Source organism: Nothoprocta perdicaria, unplaced genomic scaffold, assembly GCF_003342845.1.
Source record: "Nothoprocta perdicaria isolate Ctin4 unplaced genomic scaffold, notPer1 scaffold_112, whole genome shotgun sequence".
NCBI lineage: Eukaryota > Metazoa > Chordata > Aves > Tinamiformes > Tinamidae > Nothoprocta > Nothoprocta perdicaria.
The window spans coordinates 66487-85490 of record NW_020454228.1 but is presented as its reverse complement, the minus strand read 5'-3'; the positions used below and the strand labels follow the sequence as shown (position 1 = coordinate 85490).

The following is a 19004-nucleotide window of genomic DNA, read 5'->3' as shown; positions in this document are numbered from 1 at the left end:
ATAGCTTTTCTCAGCCACATCATGGTCCTTGAGAATCTATTCCTAAGCTATCATTGAGGAATACAGCTCAACATATGTTTGAATGTCTCGTTATAGATCACCACATCCACAGTGTCTTCCAAAATTCAAGAGTGTTCTTGAATCAAGGCTTTATATTTAATTTTTATACATTCCCATATACAAAATTAGAGATCAATGATATAATTGTGTACATTATAAAATACCCATCTAAGAGTAGTTCAATAACTAGAGTAGATTTGGAAAAGTTAATTATTTCATTACATTTTAAAAGTATCTAGGGCACAGATTTGGATTTCAGTGTTTCTACGGCTCATTTCCGAAGTGGGTCCTTTCAATAAGTTCTCTTTGATTTTTGTGGTTTTCCTGGRTAATACAGGACATTAATACAGTATCTCAGAGAAGTGCATATTCCTAGTGAAGCATGAATAAATTATCTTCCTCAAGTGCAGTTTTGTACCAAGTCAGCAATTAAAAACACTGTTTACATGATTTACACGGCTGGTGCATTACTGRACAATCTAGCCAAAAAGCACAAATATTCCCCACACTTACTTGTCAGGCAAAGATTAAAAAAGAAAAGACTTGCCATCAAAGAACAGGTGGCAAAGAGGACAAAACATAACACACGGGTAATTAAGTATTTCTTTTCCTGCCCTTTAAATTCAAAATAAAGAAACAAAAAAACCCTCCAAACCATTGATGGCTTTAGCAGTGAAGAAGTGGTATCTATAGATCAGCACAATTAGTCGATAACTCAAATCTTAATACAACTGAACTCCTTTACAAGCATGGGAACACATTTCCACTCAATTCGCAAAGTTTATTATTTTGAATGAGAATTAGTAGGACAAAAACTAATCTACAGAAATGGGTTTATTCCAATCACATGAGATGCAGCCTGAAACCTCTTAAAATGGTTGATACTACAACTTGGTTTCCCRTATTGAAACTCGTCCATGCAGCACTGTTAGAAGGGATGACTCATTCCAGGCACATTAGGAGAGAAGTGAGAAAACATAAAACAAAAATATAGTCAAGAATACTTTAAGATAGAAAGCAATAAACTGAATTGCTGCTAGAAACACATAATGCTAGATAGTTATGTCAGRTTATATTTTCCCAATACCCAAGAAACGTAAACAGTATGTTGCCACTATATCATCTAGCTTGTGAATTCGTAACTGTACCTTCTGGTTAAGAATTTAMATTCTCCTTTCTTGTGTGCTCCAAGAAAAAAACTTAGTCCAATTTTACTTTCTCCCATTTACACTTTTCATTAGGATTCTGAGACCATTTGCTGCTTTAGAAAATACACATTTGGATGTTTTTTAAAGGTATACTGAAACCAAAAGCAGTGGCACCAGATTCCTAAGCAGAACCGCAGTCAAAGATCACAAAGATCAGGAATTGCTTTTCTAAAAAAAAAAAAAAAAAAAAAAAAAAAAAAAAAAAAAAAAAAAAAAAAAACCCACAATTTATTTCTGTTGGGTTTCAAGGTTCAGCACACATAACAGGACTCCGGAATTCTGGCTGGTGTTTACACAAAAAAGTGTTCCATATAGGAAGAACTGAAATGCTTTCTTTTCTATTCCAATAATCACGCTAGAGAGCGCAGTTAAAACATTCCTTGACACAGCTAAATCCTGGCTTTCTTGTGAAGCATAAACATGCCCATGTTTAACCTAGCACTAGAATCAGATGGTTGGGTGTGTGCTGTGAAATACTCTGGCCTGCTTCAAGCGCCCTACCAAAGCACAACGCACTTCTGTCCCTGCCGGGTCACTGCTAAATCTGAGCAAACAACTCCTCTTTCCACAGCTCACTGCGCAATGCAGAAGCAATGCTCTAATACTATGCACTGAATAGTGTCTTCCTTTCATTTCCATCCAGCTATTACCTACATCTCCTTTCTCTCCCCTCAATGTGTCTAAAGAATTCATGTCTAAAGAAAATACCTTTTCTTTTCATTCTTGTTTCAATTGCTCCTGCAAATCTGGAAGACTTAACATGAAAAATGTTTGTATGCTACAAATTTCACTTGSCCCAATTTAAACATTAGAGCTTTTCTTTCTGATTCTGGACTTAAAAAGAATAAATAGTAAGAAATATCAAAGCACTGTAGCTGTTGGGTAGAATTGTCTATACAGACACACTAGTTATGAACTGATGACAGAATAGCCTATGTTAACTTATTATCATGATAGAAAACACTATGATCACCTTTACTAGAGCAACAGATTGTTTTTTCTCCTTCAATGCAGATGTAACACAATAAAGTGCAACTTCTGCACTTCCATAGCTTAGTCCTGTTGAGAGTAAAGACAAGCCTGCGCACATACTGTAAAGCATTTGTGCAAACAAATTGAGTTGCCAAATATGCAGCTACTTAACTGGTCTCAAAAGAATTGGAAGAAACGAACTTAACATTGATCTACTTGATCTTGGAAAACAAGTTTTACCTTGTGCATTTTGTTGAAATATTTTGTTCAGATCCAAAGATGAAGCTCTGGAATGGGATTTCTGTGGCCTTGGAGGTGGAGTAGGAGGCTCTTCTCCCTTTTTCATGGCATCTTCTATCGATGTGCTGGAATAAGACCTAAGCAGGAACAGGAACAAACAAACAAAAATCTTCTTATTTCAGAAATTAATTTTAGATAAATATACTGAATAGTTTCCAAAAATATAATGAGCAGAACTCAAGTATTTGGTAGAAATTCCTTGTCCCATTGACTAAAAGCTCCCCTTTGTAACAAGGCAGACCTATTTGGCAACAAATGGAGGAACTATGTCCTCAAGGAAATGAAAGGGTTATACTTTCYGAAGCTGAKWKYYYYTTTTTTTTTTTTTTTTGTTTATTTTAAACATTATATCTTCAGGCCCTTCTCATGTGYTGTCAATGAAGCAGTTGGTCATTGTTTATTCATGGTAATTAATTCATTGATCAATTATTTATTTAATTTTGGGTAAACCTGAGGRAAAAAACCTAACATTCCCTGATTCTCTTGCTTGTCTTTCCTATCTGTGAGATCAATGTTAATAAATTTATAACTTTGATCTTCCTCTTGCATGTATGCATTTTATAATTTATCATACTGTAACTATCAGAGTAAATTTTTCATAGAAAGCAGCAGATTCCACAAAATCAAGAAAACGTGAATGGATGCAACGTGACAAGTACTGGTCAAATACATGTCTGTTCTGCACCGTTACAGGCTGTTCCAGATAATTCATATCACATTAATCCCAGTGCACTATACTTGCTAAGAATTTTGATTTTGCTGAAGTGCCCAATATTTTTCAGCTGTTGTAGTTACTATTTTTTCGGCAAGTCCAAGAGCTTTGTTTGAAATGAGCACTGACAATGTGAGATGTTACACTCACTGTAATACATTATGCATGACATCCAAGACCAAAAACACACTCAAGCAGAACAGAAATAACTCCCACTAATGGGAAACGGCTCAGCTTTTTGCCAAGCAGGCTGTTGTTAGAACACAGCTCCTCAGCAGGACAGCCATTTGGCAAAGCTCATTCTATGTTTCTGATGTAAACTTTAATAAACACAGGAGTGAAGCTGTAACTGCCTGACAATTTAAATGCAACACAATGATCTTTATTGCTGTTGACTTTTTGCCTTGGTAGGGTTTTGAATTCCATAACCATATAATTTAAGACCTGATCCAAACCCTAGTTTTGTAGCTTTGCTTTCCATAATGTATGGAATATATTGTGCTGGTATTAAAATTATAGAACTTAATCCTTCTTTTTTGAGGGAAAAAAGAAAAAAAAAAAAAAAGGAAGGGTGAGATAGCAGCTATGATGTAAAAATTTAGCCTCAGCTTCCAAGATAGGAGGCTTAGTGGGCTCTATAACCTTGAAGTTCTGTGTCTTACACAGGTACAAGCTAACCAGAAAGTCTGGGCTGAAGAACGGGCCTAGAAATCTTTAGCCTGAACTGCTGCATCAAAGTATAGCATTTTTTTTCAAACTCATTTAAGTATTTATTACTCATTTTATGACTCAGTAACATGCAAAAGATTTCAAAAGGTTACAAAATGTAAAAGCTTTGGATAGCATCATAAAAATGGCACACATGGTGTTCAGCCTTCCTGAATATAGGTCCTAAGAATAGAGGATTTTCAACTTAATTCATCATGCTATAGCTGACTTGCTCTTATTAGCAGACTTTGACTAGCTTAGGAGCTCCTGATTATACATTCATTAACTAAGAAAATGAAATGAAGCCATCAGACCAGATCAAAGAAAAAGTTTTATGGTGCAATGCATGATATATCGGTATGTCAGGATGATGAGCAGCCAAAGCCATTAGTTAATCCACTGGTACACAGTATTTTCTGRCACAGATCTCACTTTTCTGTCTTCCAAGTGTCCAAATTGAGGTGCCATTTTTAGTGAGGAGCTGTGTAAGGCCCCTAAGTCCTTCTATCATACTGCATACTGTCTGCCAGAGGCAAGGATACCCTGCACAATGAAAGCACACGTACACTCACCTGTGTGTCTGAGTYGAGCTATTACTGCTGTTTCCCTAGGACTGGGCAGTGTCTCCCTCCATATGCAACCACCATGCAGGTTGCAACAGCAGAAAGTGTTCAAAGTGTCCCCCACAAAGAGCGGTGGTGTCTGTTGTGGTGCCACTACCCTGGCAAGGGAGTGGGGCTGGGCAGAYAAGCAGATGTCCCAGCACCATATGCCCAGAGAAGGCAGAGCCCTAGGCAATATCAAAGAAGGGTCTGTAGCTTACAGATCTCTCTGGATAAGTCTGTCTTTGAGCTTATCTGCACTCCCAGTGCACCACTACCGATAAAAAACTGCAACACCAGTTCTTAGACCTCATCTTTAACAGCAGAGGGATACGTCTTCTGAAAGAGAAATTAAAGCAGTACCTGGATCTCGGCCGGGCTCTAAGTGCAATAGATTCCTGAGCAACTGAAAAAGGAAAGGAAAAAAAAAGAATTGTTAAAATACAATATTTTAAATAAATGTCTTTAGTCACAGGATCRGTAATTATTCTTGCAAATGTAGATGTGAGAGTGTACTCCCACACAGACAATGAGGATTTAATTATTTTCACTTCTCCTTCCCCTTGGTTTCTACGGTCCTAAGAATTCAAAAGCTCAAGTGCAGATAACTTTACATTTTAATTTGGTTATGAGAAACCAGGAACAGCAGTAGATCTCTTAACTCTGACCAGCAGCCCAGGATGTGGCTATGACAAAATACTGCCACCATGGAACACAAAAAGAGCATAAACGTCTCCCAGAGCACACCTTATCCCTCCTCTAGATATCTACCAGTTGTTCTGCATCCCAAAGCATGAAGCATGTTCTTCCTAAATACTTCAACTAGTATCATAAGTGTGCCTATACTTAAATGCATACAATGTGTTTGTACACCTAATTGACATCAATTGACACCAGGGAGGAAMGATATTTTAAGGTAGTTTTACATGGTATATTTACCATGGTATATTTTCATGGTATATTTATCAAAAAATGTCTATCCATGCAAAAATCTGCCTTTTTTTTTTTTCATCTGGATGAATCCTGAATGCTATGCCACATCTAGGTTTTATGTGATACGAAATCAACAGTGCTGAATTACCTCCTTTGGGCTGTTCCCTGGTTTATAAAGTCTTTTCATACCTTTTCTGTTACTCTCTTTACTAGCATAAAATGATCTTGATAAAATATATCTGTTTGATTGCTCAAAACTTCCACTCACTGAAAGATATTCTCAAGGTTTTACAGCAGCATAAATGATCCTAATACATAAAAAAAAGTGAATTCTTGCACTTTTCCTGCTATTCTGCTTGTTGAAACAGAATGAATATTGAAATGGGAATATTGAAACAGAATAATTTCCCATTATTCTGTTACACAAAACTATAAGGGAAGCAGGTAGGCTGGAAATAAAATGTATCTCAGTGTTTCTAGCTTCCTTAAGAGACATGCTTACTTCCAGGCCAGACATTTATCATGAGCACAGCAATACCTTAGATTACTTAAGAGTCCTTCAAAATGCAGGGCAGGAGCTGCCTGTGGTAGTAGCTGGCAAATGATGATTTTCTAATACCTTGCACTGTAGCACTGCATGGACCCTGCACAGGAAGCTTCAGATGCATGGAAAATGATAGCATGCACCATACATACAGCTACACATTATTTCTTGATTGAAGATGTTGTTTTTAGGGCTGCACAGTGCTAGCTGGTACTCTGGATGGAATAAACCCAAATATACTGGGCAGCAATACAAAAAAACCACCACCACCAMCAMCAACAAAAACCCACCCAGTTTCTAGTGGATTATTGTCATCAACAGACAGACCCACAGTCATTACAGAATTTTGTATAACAAAGTCTTACCAGCACTGAAAAGGAGCACAGGGAGTTAAGGGAGTTATTATTAAAATACGCAGTGGTGATAATTCTCCTCTTTTTGTGTCAAACTCCTAGAGAATATAACTTTAGAAACTGCTTCCCTACAGCCATATGACCCAATTTTTCCAATGCTGAAATTACTGATTATTAAATTACCTGCACAATTATTAAATATATTCCATCTAGAAATAGGAAGTATAATCCTCTCCAAGCTAAGCCATATTTAAGAAACTTCAGATTTCCCTTCTTCTACAGAGARAGTAATTCTGTTCATACTTCTTCCCTCACAAAACCACAGGTAAAAATGACATTGCGGCTCTCTGAGGACATCTGGTTGAGGTATACAGCAAAGCACAAAAGGAASAGAGAATCCTGAAATGACCAATAATAACAAAAAAATAGCAATATAATTCTACTTCCAAGGATTTTTTTCTTTCAGCCACTGACAAAACAGGAAACTCAAGGCTGCAATACCACAATACCCAGACTTAGCCCTAGCTGGAACCTTTTTATGAAATAAAATACAATGATATGAAGTACAATAAAACAGTTCAGTATTTGAATATGAAAATAAATACCATTGCAACATCTTTATGGCATGGGCAGAAATTTTGCTGTGCTCATAATGCAGAAAGACGTGCAGAAAGACATGCTTTCTGCATATCTTCTGTGTGAGATGAAGGTTTGCATGCATACATAATATAGTCAGAATGATATAAAACTAAGTTCATGAGTTTTGTATATTTCTATTACTAGATATTCATAAACCCAACTTGAAAGAAACTGAAAAAAAGACTACTRAAACTACTGCAAAAATTAATTACATATATTATATAAAATTTACATAGTTCCTGAACTAGTATGGCAAGACGAACTGAATGTCCTGGCCTAGACTAACTCATATAGGCCGATGAACTCTTATTCAGTCATTCATATTGCAGGAGAGCACATGGGTTCCTATCTYGGGTGTTTAACTGCTCCCAACACCTCTGCAGCTTCGCCACCCCCCAATTAATACTGCTTCATTCTAACACTAATCCATAAAGACATGGATTGAGTAACTTCTGTCTGTAGCCTAATGGGTTATGCTCAGCTGGTGCCTGCCTGCTGCAAAAGCTGAAGATTCAACTGATTCAACTCCTACCTCTTACTGAAGACCTAAGCAGAAATGATGTAGAATTTAAGTGTTCACAGTGATCCCACTTTAATCCTTGAAAAAATATAAGGGCAACAATAGGCCTTAGGAGTCTATAYAGCTTTCTGAAGTCCAGAGTCCTCAGAGAGGCCAGAGGGGCCAGAATTTCTGACATAAAAGGGTTTTTATTTTAACTGACTTCCAACTGCTAGGTCTCCTGGTAGCAAAGAAAAYTTCCCTCTAATGAACTACAGAGGTATCATCCTTCCAAAATTTACATAAATTGCTTGAATAAATAATCAAAATTAAAATATTAATTTTCTCCTGCTTCAACCCAACTGAATTTGCATCCTGAAGGTGAAGAATTACAATGACCTTTCAGAATGAGTATCAACTTTGAAAGAACCACAAGAATCACTGTGTTGTAACTAGCACATTAGATAGCTCTTACCACGCAACCTAGAAGGTACCAGCTCAAATCCTTAATGTCCAGGTTCATAAAGTGACAGTAGTCATCACAACAGGGCAATGTTGCCACTGTCTTCCTTGGCGTACAAACATGGCAACACTGCTAAAGCAGCAAGCTTTTCCTAAGCGTACTAAAGACGGAATTGCTGAACCAAAATCACAATTCCATTCCAAGGGATCTCCTCAATAAAACCAGGGAAAAAGAAGAGAACTGGAATCCTGTCATCAACTCTTCCCTTTAAAAGCGATCTATGCGTGAAGGATAAGCAGCAATCGCTCAAGAACAGGAGCTGTAGATAGGAAGTCTGGCAGCTGTCGAGTGTTTGGGAAGAAGCCAGGAAAAAACAGAACTGGGAAATGAGGCTGAGTGGCCTTGAATAAGCCGAGCTGTAAGACAAAATTGCTAGGACAGACACTTGAGTCAGTTGTCTTGATCAAGGATATCCTCRTTACTAAAGACATTTATTAAATAAAAGGAAAAGAAAACAAGTCTAGATGTTCTGTGGGGCCAAGGAGAGCTTGCAAACACTTTTGCTGCTCTAGGAAAGAGATTAAGAAAGAAGAAGGAAAGGGACGTGAGATAATTGTATTGAACAGTAGGGAATTTTCTGGAGCAACTAAGAAACTTTTAAATATGCCATTCCAGAAATACTTTTCTGGTATGATGGGAACAAGGAGAATATATTCAAGATGGAGAGAGAAAAATCAGCAGTGGTTTTACAAGAGAAACAATCCTGAATAAAAAGCTTGTGTTAGTGCCATAAGATCCRTATCGCCAAAAGCCTATCTACCTTTCTTCTCCTTTAAGGTAAAATATGAAAGCTCAGTTTTCACAAAGGAARAATACCAAATCTGATAAAAATAAAAGCAAGAAAGCAAAAAAACTTTTGACAGTTTTAACTACCAATTAAGCCTTATTTTGCAAGTAGTAGTCATTACGAGGTAAAAGATCATTTCAGTACTAAATTATTACTAGAGCAACATGATCTTAAAAAGTCAAGTTACATTAATTTAGGTTTAATGTAATATAAAAATATTTGATAGAAATTCTAAAGGAATGTCAACTATTGACTATTTTTCTTCTTACCTGTTTTCACAGTCGTGTGCTGAAATTCCTTTGGTATTGGTTTGATAGCAATGCTTGTTTTAAGGACTTAGTAAAAAAAAAAAAAGAACAAATAAAAAAATGAAAAAAAAGTTACTTTAAATATGAACATGTAAAAATCAAATCTGAGAAAAAAATATCTAACACCATACATACTCACGAAAGAAAGAAACAGTAACCAAGCACCCTTGGAACTCGCAAATACCTTTGGAAGTAAACTATTTTTCAGAGTGAAAAAGTCAAGTTCAAGTAGAAAGGACTACACTCAATTTGCCAAATAATCCCAAATTCTCTGAACTTGGGGATGTCCAAAATCAAGGACCCATATTTCAAAGACATGGAGCCTTCACAGAGGCAGCAATGAAATATGCAGCTGGCAAGCACTGGGTGAGCTACACTTACCTACCTGAAAACGATAAACCAGAAAGTGAGGGCACACAAGAGATTGACCCCTTTTGGCAAATGAAGCCTCACCAACTTGCCTCAGAAAATATCATACAACACTGAWACAGCTGGGCTTAAATTTAGGAAATCCCAATTCTTGTGCTTATTCCCCTTTCACCAAGGAGATACATACATTATTAATAACCTTTATAGCAATACACTCTTAATGCACTTTAGCTCATTTCAATGCATCGTAATTCACTATTTTATGAATTACCACTTGAATAAAATCTCTTGCATCCATATACCTTTATCAGGTAAGACATAAATACTGAAATGCAATCTTAGTTGTCTTACAACTGGATATATTTGAGAAAGTAAATTTTATATCATTCAGATATTGTTCCTCAACTCAGCTGCTATCAGTGAATTCTCTTGTCTTCTATAGCAACACATAGCCAGCTGAGAAATTAAACGTATCACTGATTCTGTTGGCAAACATATRGATTACTAACTAACAAACAAAACTTCACGCTTAACAAAATAACAACAAAAATATTTACTTGAATACCTTGTTTATCATCTTTGCTTGCATCTTTTATTACGCCAGAGTTATCAGGTACCTCTTCAGCTGATGTCTTCTAAAGGAGAGAAGATTGRTTTATTATGCTGATTGGCACAGCAGACATAAACACACATATTTCCACAGTCAAATATTAAGTAATACAGACTAACAGAAATAAAGATGATGGGGTGATAGTCTTTCCTGTATCGAGACTTGCTTTGTGAGAATAGGAATCAAAGATTTTGAGAAAGGCAACTATAACTCTGCTTTTCAAGGTACACCTGAAAGTTAAAGCTGCACTTTACATGAATCACAAGGGATTTGGGATTATATTCAAGGAGATATTTTTCAAAGCAGAGCAATGTCATTTTATGCTTTCTTTTTTTGTGTGTGTGCATAACAGCTGTACTAGGGTTAAGGAAGATTCTATAGTCTCTTTACATGAGTAACAAATTGCTCTCCATCATGGTGATCACTTCAGTCACATTGCAAAATTGAACAGTTCTGTATTTAAAGTGTTTTGGCTGAGATAACTGATCCTCCATGTACTCTTCTCTTTCAATACATAACCATAGAGATGGAAAAACTGTTTCCCGGGCATGTCTTCTGCATGTCCATTCAAACTTTGCCTCAGACTTACACCTAAAATCTCTTTATATTTCAGCAGTAACTTGAATTACAGGCATTTGCTGTCCTTGTAAATTCTGCTACTTAGATCACCAAGAAGCAAACAAGAAGGAATTCTGCTACTACTATCTGTATGAAAAATGATAGAATCTATAGTCAGAATAATCCGAATAACGCCAGCTAACTCAGGCTTCTCTATACACAAAGACATGCTTTTTTTTTTTTTTTTTTAAATTCTTCAGGGACCTGGAAAAGGCTACAATTGATTGGATGTTTAAAATGTATTCAGAAACACAGGTTTTGTGGACTGTTTCTTAGAAAAAAAAAATCTCAAGTCAATAACTAAAGAAGGTCATGTTCAGAGGAAGAGGTTATGACTTCTACTTTATAAAGCTGTATGTGCGATTATGTAATCTGTTAAAGAAGCAACATTGCAAAAACACAGCCTAGGTGCTCTTAGAATGTTGGAACAAAACACTTCCCTAGTTAGCCCTTTTTCTCTATTTATTAATTACAAGAAAGAAAGAAGAAAACAAAACAAAAACAAAAACAAAAACAAAAACAAAAACAAAAACAAAAACAAAAACAAAAACAAAAGAAGTCATCCACTGGTTCACCAACAGAGGTTGCTACATCAAAGAGAATCAATAGCCCTGCATCCAATGGACCTTCCCAGACTGTTCCAAACTGGTTAAACAGGAACAAAAACACTGGCAGGAAGACGCACACATTATATATATTATAATTCAGATTCATGTTCTGATGCTAGGGATATATGTTTCAAGAGGAAAGTAACCAGAAGCCAATGGTGTTGTGATAATGAGTAGATAGATGAAACGCCACAGTACTTTCTCTTTTGGGTTCATCAGTAAAGAGCATCAAACCTCATTCACTGCATTTTTTGAATCAATAGAAAGTATCTCACAAATSCCAATAAGTTGTGAATACAACATTTTTTGAGGGAGTTCACAGTAACCCCAGTCATTTTATAAATAAAATGACAAATCTTGTGTCTGATCTTTAAAGTTTCTGTCAGTGAGAAAGCTGCCATAATAATGATGATAATAATAATAATAAGCAACAGGAGCAGCAATAGCAGAGTAGAGGACAAATACAAGAGGCAAATATAGGCAAATACAACCATTCRGTTAAAAAAAAAAATCTGATTATTCTTGAAAGTATTGTTGATCAATCCCTGTGGGACTTTTCATTTGTTTTTTAGTTTGTTTTTGTTTGGTTATTTTTTAATTTATCAACGCCTACTATTCAGGTGACCTGTCTCCTGTCATTATGTTCTTTATCATTCAACAGCTGCCTCCATTGTACTGCAGGGCCATAGCTGAGCAATCACAACACACATGATCTTCTGAAATTTTCCCAAATCAGTTTTGAGAAGACATTTTACAGTCTATTAATCTTCGATGATAAAGGACCACAATAACAAGACTCTGCAATAATGGTCCTGCCCTGTATGCCAGGCACAGAAGGAAGGGAGCAAAAACATCCAGACAATTGTGATATATATAGTTAGATAACACTATCTATTCCCAGCCAGTAATAATTCCCCACAGCCAATGCTACAGATTCTTTCCCATTTTCAATTTAGCCATAAAATTACTGATTTTACAAAATGTCCTGCTACCTTGCAGAAAATAGAAATGGAATAGCAGAACATTCAGCTGCTTCCCTGAGAACATCTGACTATAGAGGCAGCACAGTAATCTATTTGTAGTTATGGTGAAAAAGTTTTAAGGAGAGAGCGGAGATAAGGCAGGGGGGATTTGAAAGCTTAATTCCTTAATACAATGAAAAATTAAACATTAACTGGGGAATTTCATGCCTTTTTTCATTTTGTGTTGCATGTCTTCTGCAACTATTTTATTATTACCATGCTTCACTGCAAATGATAATAGTTTGAATAGTTTAAAAAATATAAAAGAAAACAATCAAACAAAAAAGAACAAGCCACCTATAAAGCAAAGAAACATTCAATTTAATTGTTTAGGACATCATCTCCTTTTCAATTTATCTTTGCTCTGTATGTACATCCAAGGAGCACAAGTAAGATGATCCTTAAAGTCAGATGCTTAATAAGATTATCAGTTTATTAGACTATTGAAATTATTTTTTCTATTATTATTAAGCAACACAAGATAACAATGAGAGAAAGATTTTTGAGCCTTTTGAAACTTACAAACAAATACTCTACTTTCACAGGTGCAAAGGCTGTGCTACTAAAGAGCAAATTTCCTCACAAACACATAACAACAGAAGACTACTTTCTGTAACTAGGGAAGCATTTGTAAAGCCAGTATCATAACAAAAACAGAGACACTCTAAAGCATGGAGATATTAAAGTGGATTTATCTGCACAGTGCAGTGCTATCCAAAGTGAAAGTAACACTGCGTTTTGTTAGGTGTAGCAGCCTAGAAGAATCTGCCTGGTCATGCTTCCCAGTGCTGAATTGGACAGGGGAGATGGATTCTGACCTGGAAGATTCCCAGAAGAAGAGAGAGGGATCAAATAACTGGAGAAAAGCCTTGCTGGCATCTAGCTGAGCTGGTGTGACATTCCTTTACTCTTTAACTTGGACATAGCATCAGAAGCAATTTCTCCTTCAATCTCAGCAGCAATCCATGCCACTTTACAAAGGCATAACAATTCGGAACTGTAGTCTTGTTCTTATAATCAGTCTCCATTCACCATCTGAAAGGCTAAATCCTTAAATCTCACAGCATATATAGTCAGAGCTGCAATATCCAGGCACAACTCAGTGGCCATATTTAATTTACAAGATCTCTGAAGCTTCTGCATTTAATAACTGTTTTCCTTAGCTGAGTTATGTTGGTTTGTCTTTATAAGGTTGATATCCATTGTGATTTTGTTTACAACGTATCTCTAAGATTTATTCCCAGTTCTTCCCTCAAAGCATCCTTCCAAGCTCCTTACAATTACTACCTACATCTTACATGCTAAATTCTTAGACTAAAAGACCGGTTATTAAAGTGGGGTCTGAATCATATAGAACTATGCATATCCAACACACAAAACCTGAGGTAGTACCAGTCTCCAAATAAGTAAAGTACACAGAAGCAGGGTCAGCCAAAACATTTTTTGTGTCAACAAAATATTGGGTGGAAAGTATTGAAATGGGAGTGTTGTAAATAGAAGAAACATGCCTTGGAAGGGAGGGAACAGCTAGATGGCTAGGACTGCCRACCTAGAATCAAGTCTATGTCTGAAAACTAAAGAATTTTGATCAACTGAGATTCACAAAGATTTTACCTAAAGCACTGCCCTTGTGCCCCACTGTCCCTACTGCAGCAGTGACTTTTCTTCATTGCTGGTTGTCAAGGCAGGAGGACTGAGTGCTGCTCAACAGGAAGTGAACAGTTAAGGTTTATTCCTCTGAGTACACTCCAACAACATTCCAGGCTGGAGTCCCAAGACGACTAGTGTAAACCCAGCTACTCAGAAATATCTTCTGCAAAATACCTGTCAGTCACGGCAGTGCACTGAAAGAATTGCTGCRAGAGGGGTCTGAGGTGGCTTCCAGGTTAACTTAGAGATTAACAGTCCACTTAAAGCCTCGCTGTTCAACTGCTATGCGTATCACACTACTTGCTAAGTGTGTCCATTGCTCTGAGCTTGGAAACACAACTCCCCTACTTACACATTCTTACCTCCAGCCGATTAAAGTCCCGAGTCTGTTGACTGCCTGGCAATGGCTCAGAATAGGAATCAAATAGCGCACAGTCACGAATAGGCTTCAAAGAAGCTGGAAGGGAAAGAAAAGAACAAGCAGAAAGACATGCCAAGTGTTTGGCTAACACACAGTTTTCAAAATGCTGTGCAATCATTATTTCATTTTTTATTTCATTTCGTCTCTTTATTAAAACTGATATGCAAGCCATGAGTGACAAACATTATGAAAAAAAACTTCTAACTTGCGCTTTGGAGCAAGAGTGATTAAAGTCACAACGTACATAACTTCTAAGCAATTGTAATAATTGATAAATATTTGTAAATACTYGATAAGCAATTGCCAAATTTGAGAGATATGGTTTTTAACAGACATTAACTTCAAAACAACAACTAATTGTTATTTGCGATTTACCTCCATGAATTCTGGTATGGCTTAGTTGACTTTATAGTTTACATCTTGCTGTTTCATGAAGAACAATTGCTCAACCTTCAAACCCAATTCTTGGAACCCTGAATAACTGGAAATATCGCAGAATCTACACTACACACTAAATCAGAAGGCTGGCAAAAACAAACACACTAAATACAGCAGTTGCTGCAATATGCATCATCTTTGGTATTCTTTGGTTAAACAGGACAGACAGTAGGAAAAAAAAAAGAAAACAGAATAAATCTTTAATCTTTGAAAGTAAACCACTGTTCTATTTCATGTGATCATGTCCTTCAGCTGATATCACTTTGGGATTTGTTTCTCTGAGGCAAATCGATCTTAACAGTTGGACTACCTTTTTCCTTCCTTACCCTGAAATGTAAAATAGCTAGTTCTCAAGTCCAGTATTTAGTTTTTAGCTAGCATGTGGTTCACCTGAACAAATTAAGCTATTGGAAAGCTGTCATAATTTAAAATAAAGCGGGTTATGTAAAGGTAAAAAAAGTGCATTTCAAATTTTTAAAAATTGTTTCAAGGAAAACTTTCAGAGAAAAAAGATGTGTCAAATTCTCAATGGAGCCCTGCCAGACTAAAAATTTGATACTTCACTCGCAGTTACAGAGTAGGCCATAAGAACAAGATAAATTCTATCTTATGCTCCAAGGYACTTTATTTGAAGCTTTAACACTTTCATCAGAAGCAGGTATTTCACTTGAGCCAAATTACAGAACAGTCTGCCTCATTCAGAACTTAATATAACAACCTAATGAAAAACAATATTCTGTAATCCTCATCATACTCCTAACTGGCTAAATAAAACCTAGGTTTCATAGAAATAAATCAAATAATGGTCAAGACTTCTTATACAAAAAAAAATCTGCTTACTGATCCTTTCATTTCAAAAGTTGGTTCATTTGGGATTTCTCTCTTTTTATGGATCATTCTTGGAAATTTTTGAGATGTTCTGCTTTTTATAATAAAAGTCTGTCAAAATCCAGATTTATGAATCTCGACTAGGCATCACAATCATACATTTTCAGCATGATATATTTTCAGACCCTTACACCATTAGAACTAACCATAGTGGTTGAGCAACAACTGTGGCCAGACCCAGCAAGCAGTCCCTTGAAAGTCTTTCACAGACGAGCTCAAAATGCTTGACTGCATGCAACACATAAAACAGTAATCAAGAAAACGTCCTAGTGCTAAAAGGGATAAATTGTGGAAAAAAGGGGGCTCCCAGGGAACAACCCCTTACCATGTTCTTCCATCTGTTGATATTATGATTCCTTCTTACTCTTAGTACTTATTTCCATTTCAACTTTCTATCAAAAGGCTTAATGCACCAACAAGAATAAGTATGTAGGAAGAAAAGAACCTGCATGGAGGAGCTTACAGTCTGATTTATGATGAGAACAGGAGGGAGACTACTGAACAAAGTGCTAGTTGTGGGAGAAAAAGGGTAGTTGTAATTACGACTGCGGGGTATAATTAGAGCGGCTAAAAATGAGGACGATTTGGTGGTGTACATTTTACAGGAGCGTCTCCTCTTGGATATGAAGACAGTGGATTATAGAGAACTCGTCTCCAATAGAAATTATTTCAGTAATCTGATACAGTGTGAACATTTAATTTTCCYAACTACAGCTTGATTTGCTCTTCTCCTGTCTCTTAATATATACAGTGCCATCAAATTTAATGGAGATTTTGTTAGATCTTAAATATTATCCCTTAGCACTGTAATTACCATTGATGATTAACACTCCTTGCCCTACAAAGTCATGCACATTTTCAAAATGGAACAGAATGTCTTTCAGTGTTCACGTGTAATTACAAGAGACGTAACTGAAGAGAACAAATGAAAGTGCTTGTCTTTCACTGCACATTGGTACTGAGGTATGTTATATTTTGGATTAATTTATCCTGGTTCAATGCAAATTGTTCAAGCTCCTGTCATTACTACAAATTACTTATCACATAAGCCAATCAATTACAGAGAATGAGTCACAAAATAAGAGACAACCTTTGACTGATCTTGTATCTGCATCCAACTAAATAAATTAGCATAGAAAGTTGCAAAGCAGGTCAGAATCATTTTCAACACATCTTCAAGAGACAGATAAAAATGTGAAAATCACTCTAAGAGTTAAAAGCCATGTACACCATGCAAGATTATCTTTGCTACAGGCAACTACCTTCCACTTTAGCCATAATGTCACCAGAAGTGCACTAGAGCAAAGAAACACACATTGCGAGGCAGGTAAAKGCTACATTTTGCATTGTCATTTTATGCTTTTACACATTCTTTCTTCAGGAATAGCTTCGTAAACATATTTAAAACTCTCACATTTTAAAAAAAGCAAGGGGAGACACAGTTTACTCAGTTCAGACCTTTACCTTGCCTGCAACTTAGAAATAAAAATCTGCATTCCACACGTGTAGTGTTTCTGAGACAGCCACGGGAAGAGGACAGCTCACCTGCTTGCAGGTAGTCAGGGAGCAGCGTCTCCGGCAGCGTCTCCGGCAGCTGGTATCCATTCTTCCTGGCCACGACAAGGTGGAAAGCCGCACAAAACTCCGCGAGCGTCAGCGCTCCATCGCAGTCGACGTCGCTCAGTTCCCTGCAGACGTGACAGTCACATGTTCCCCAAGGCACAGCCCCAGGGCAGCACACGYGTGCCATCGCAGAAGACACAGAAATGCAACTTTCAAAAATAGTCATTTTAATTTCAGTAGAAGACAAGCCTTTCTTGTGTGATTCTAACTATGACAATTGCCAAATATATGGGAACTTGTATTTTAATACATTTGCCCTAGGGAAATGAAGCAAGCTAATTTTCTAGGGTTTTTCTTTGTTAATAAAGTACACTTTTTTTTGTTATACAACATATCATACAATGCAAGAGTATATACTGTTGGTTGAAATACAAATTCTGTAKTTACAAGGGTGAAATTAACTTTCCAGTGGGTTGAGCCAGTTTGGCTAATTCATGCAGGATCTTAAATTGATTTAAGCAGAAAAACACAAAAACAGTCTTCAGCAAACTTTTAACAGGCCATGTTGACTGGCCGCAAAGATCAAGGAGCTAAATTAATGTTTGTTATAGCTTTAAACATTATTGTTAAACTGCTTGTTCAAGCTGTTCTCCATTTAATTCTAGGATACTTCTTGAACAATGGAACTGGATTTCAGAAATTCAAGAATTCAGTTTTATAGCCCAACATTTCTGCATAAAGTAAGTATTCATTTACTATTAGTGCAGCAATTCACATAGATATGTAACTTCCTATACTTCGAAAGTAATGAGTATTTTTCAAGCTGTTGAGGTCATAGTTACAGACTGAAACACCCCATGTGTTTAACCAAGACACAATCTGATAAAACTGCATCACCTCAGAATTTTTATGCTTTTCTTTAAATTTTATGCGGAGAACAATTTGTGCAACAATGTAAACAAAATATGCTTTTTTTCTATATTGGGTTAACATATTTCTCTTAAATAAATTTTAAATTAAATTTTGATGTTCACTTCCCCCAACTGAATATTTCTTCAGTTCTTTATATTCATGACTCACAATGCACTTTGAAAAGATTCCAGACATATTCTTTGACCCCAACAGATGTTTAGGCTSTGGCAAGTTTTCTTCATATCTACCTTCTTAAAATTATATATGTAGAAATAGAAATAAAACTCTATCAGCATTTCTGATCAACATTTAAATCCACTTATTCTCCATATCTACATATAGGGACAGCACTGAACTACAAGACATTGTGTTGTTTATGAAAATATAATAGCATCCTTGTCAAATTTTATTATGTACAGTTCCATCTAAGAATGCTACTAAATAAGCTCATTAAAAGTAAGCGTGGTTCGTTAAGAAATCACTGATGAATTATGTAGTTGAACTTATTAATCAGGCYTCATCTGACAAAGCACAGCCAGAAACATAAAACCAACAGCGCATCTAAATCCTTCCAAATGTGCTCCCCCTCTACAACATTTCACCAAAAACGTCAGTTTGTAGAGCTAATGATCCTCCTTATAACATACATAAGAACAGCTCTCATTATATCGCTGCTCAAATCCTCCCTGTCTCCCTGAGCAGGCGAACATGCCTAGAGAAAGCAAGCGTGCCAGAAAGATCAATGGGCACCCTGCTG

The 19004-nt window shown here is 36.5% G+C and overlaps 1 protein-coding gene across 1 annotated transcript in view; it reads right to left on the bottom strand.

Annotated features, from left to right (window-relative positions):
- The window catches only part of REPS2 (RALBP1 associated Eps domain containing 2), a 90611-nt gene that overhangs the window by 28027 nt on the left and 43580 nt on the right, over window positions 1-19004 (bottom strand). The window contains exons 8-13 of the mRNA XM_026052016.1: window positions 17318-17460; window positions 14388-14482; window positions 10083-10152; window positions 9110-9175; window positions 4926-4968; window positions 2481-2617 (exon numbers count right to left, since the gene is read on the bottom strand). Coding sequence (XP_025907801.1) covers window positions 2481-2617; window positions 4926-4968; window positions 9110-9175; window positions 10083-10152; window positions 14388-14482; window positions 17318-17460 — 554 coding nt within the window. The remainder of the gene's footprint in view (window positions 1-2480; window positions 2618-4925; window positions 4969-9109; window positions 9176-10082; window positions 10153-14387; window positions 14483-17317; window positions 17461-19004) is intronic.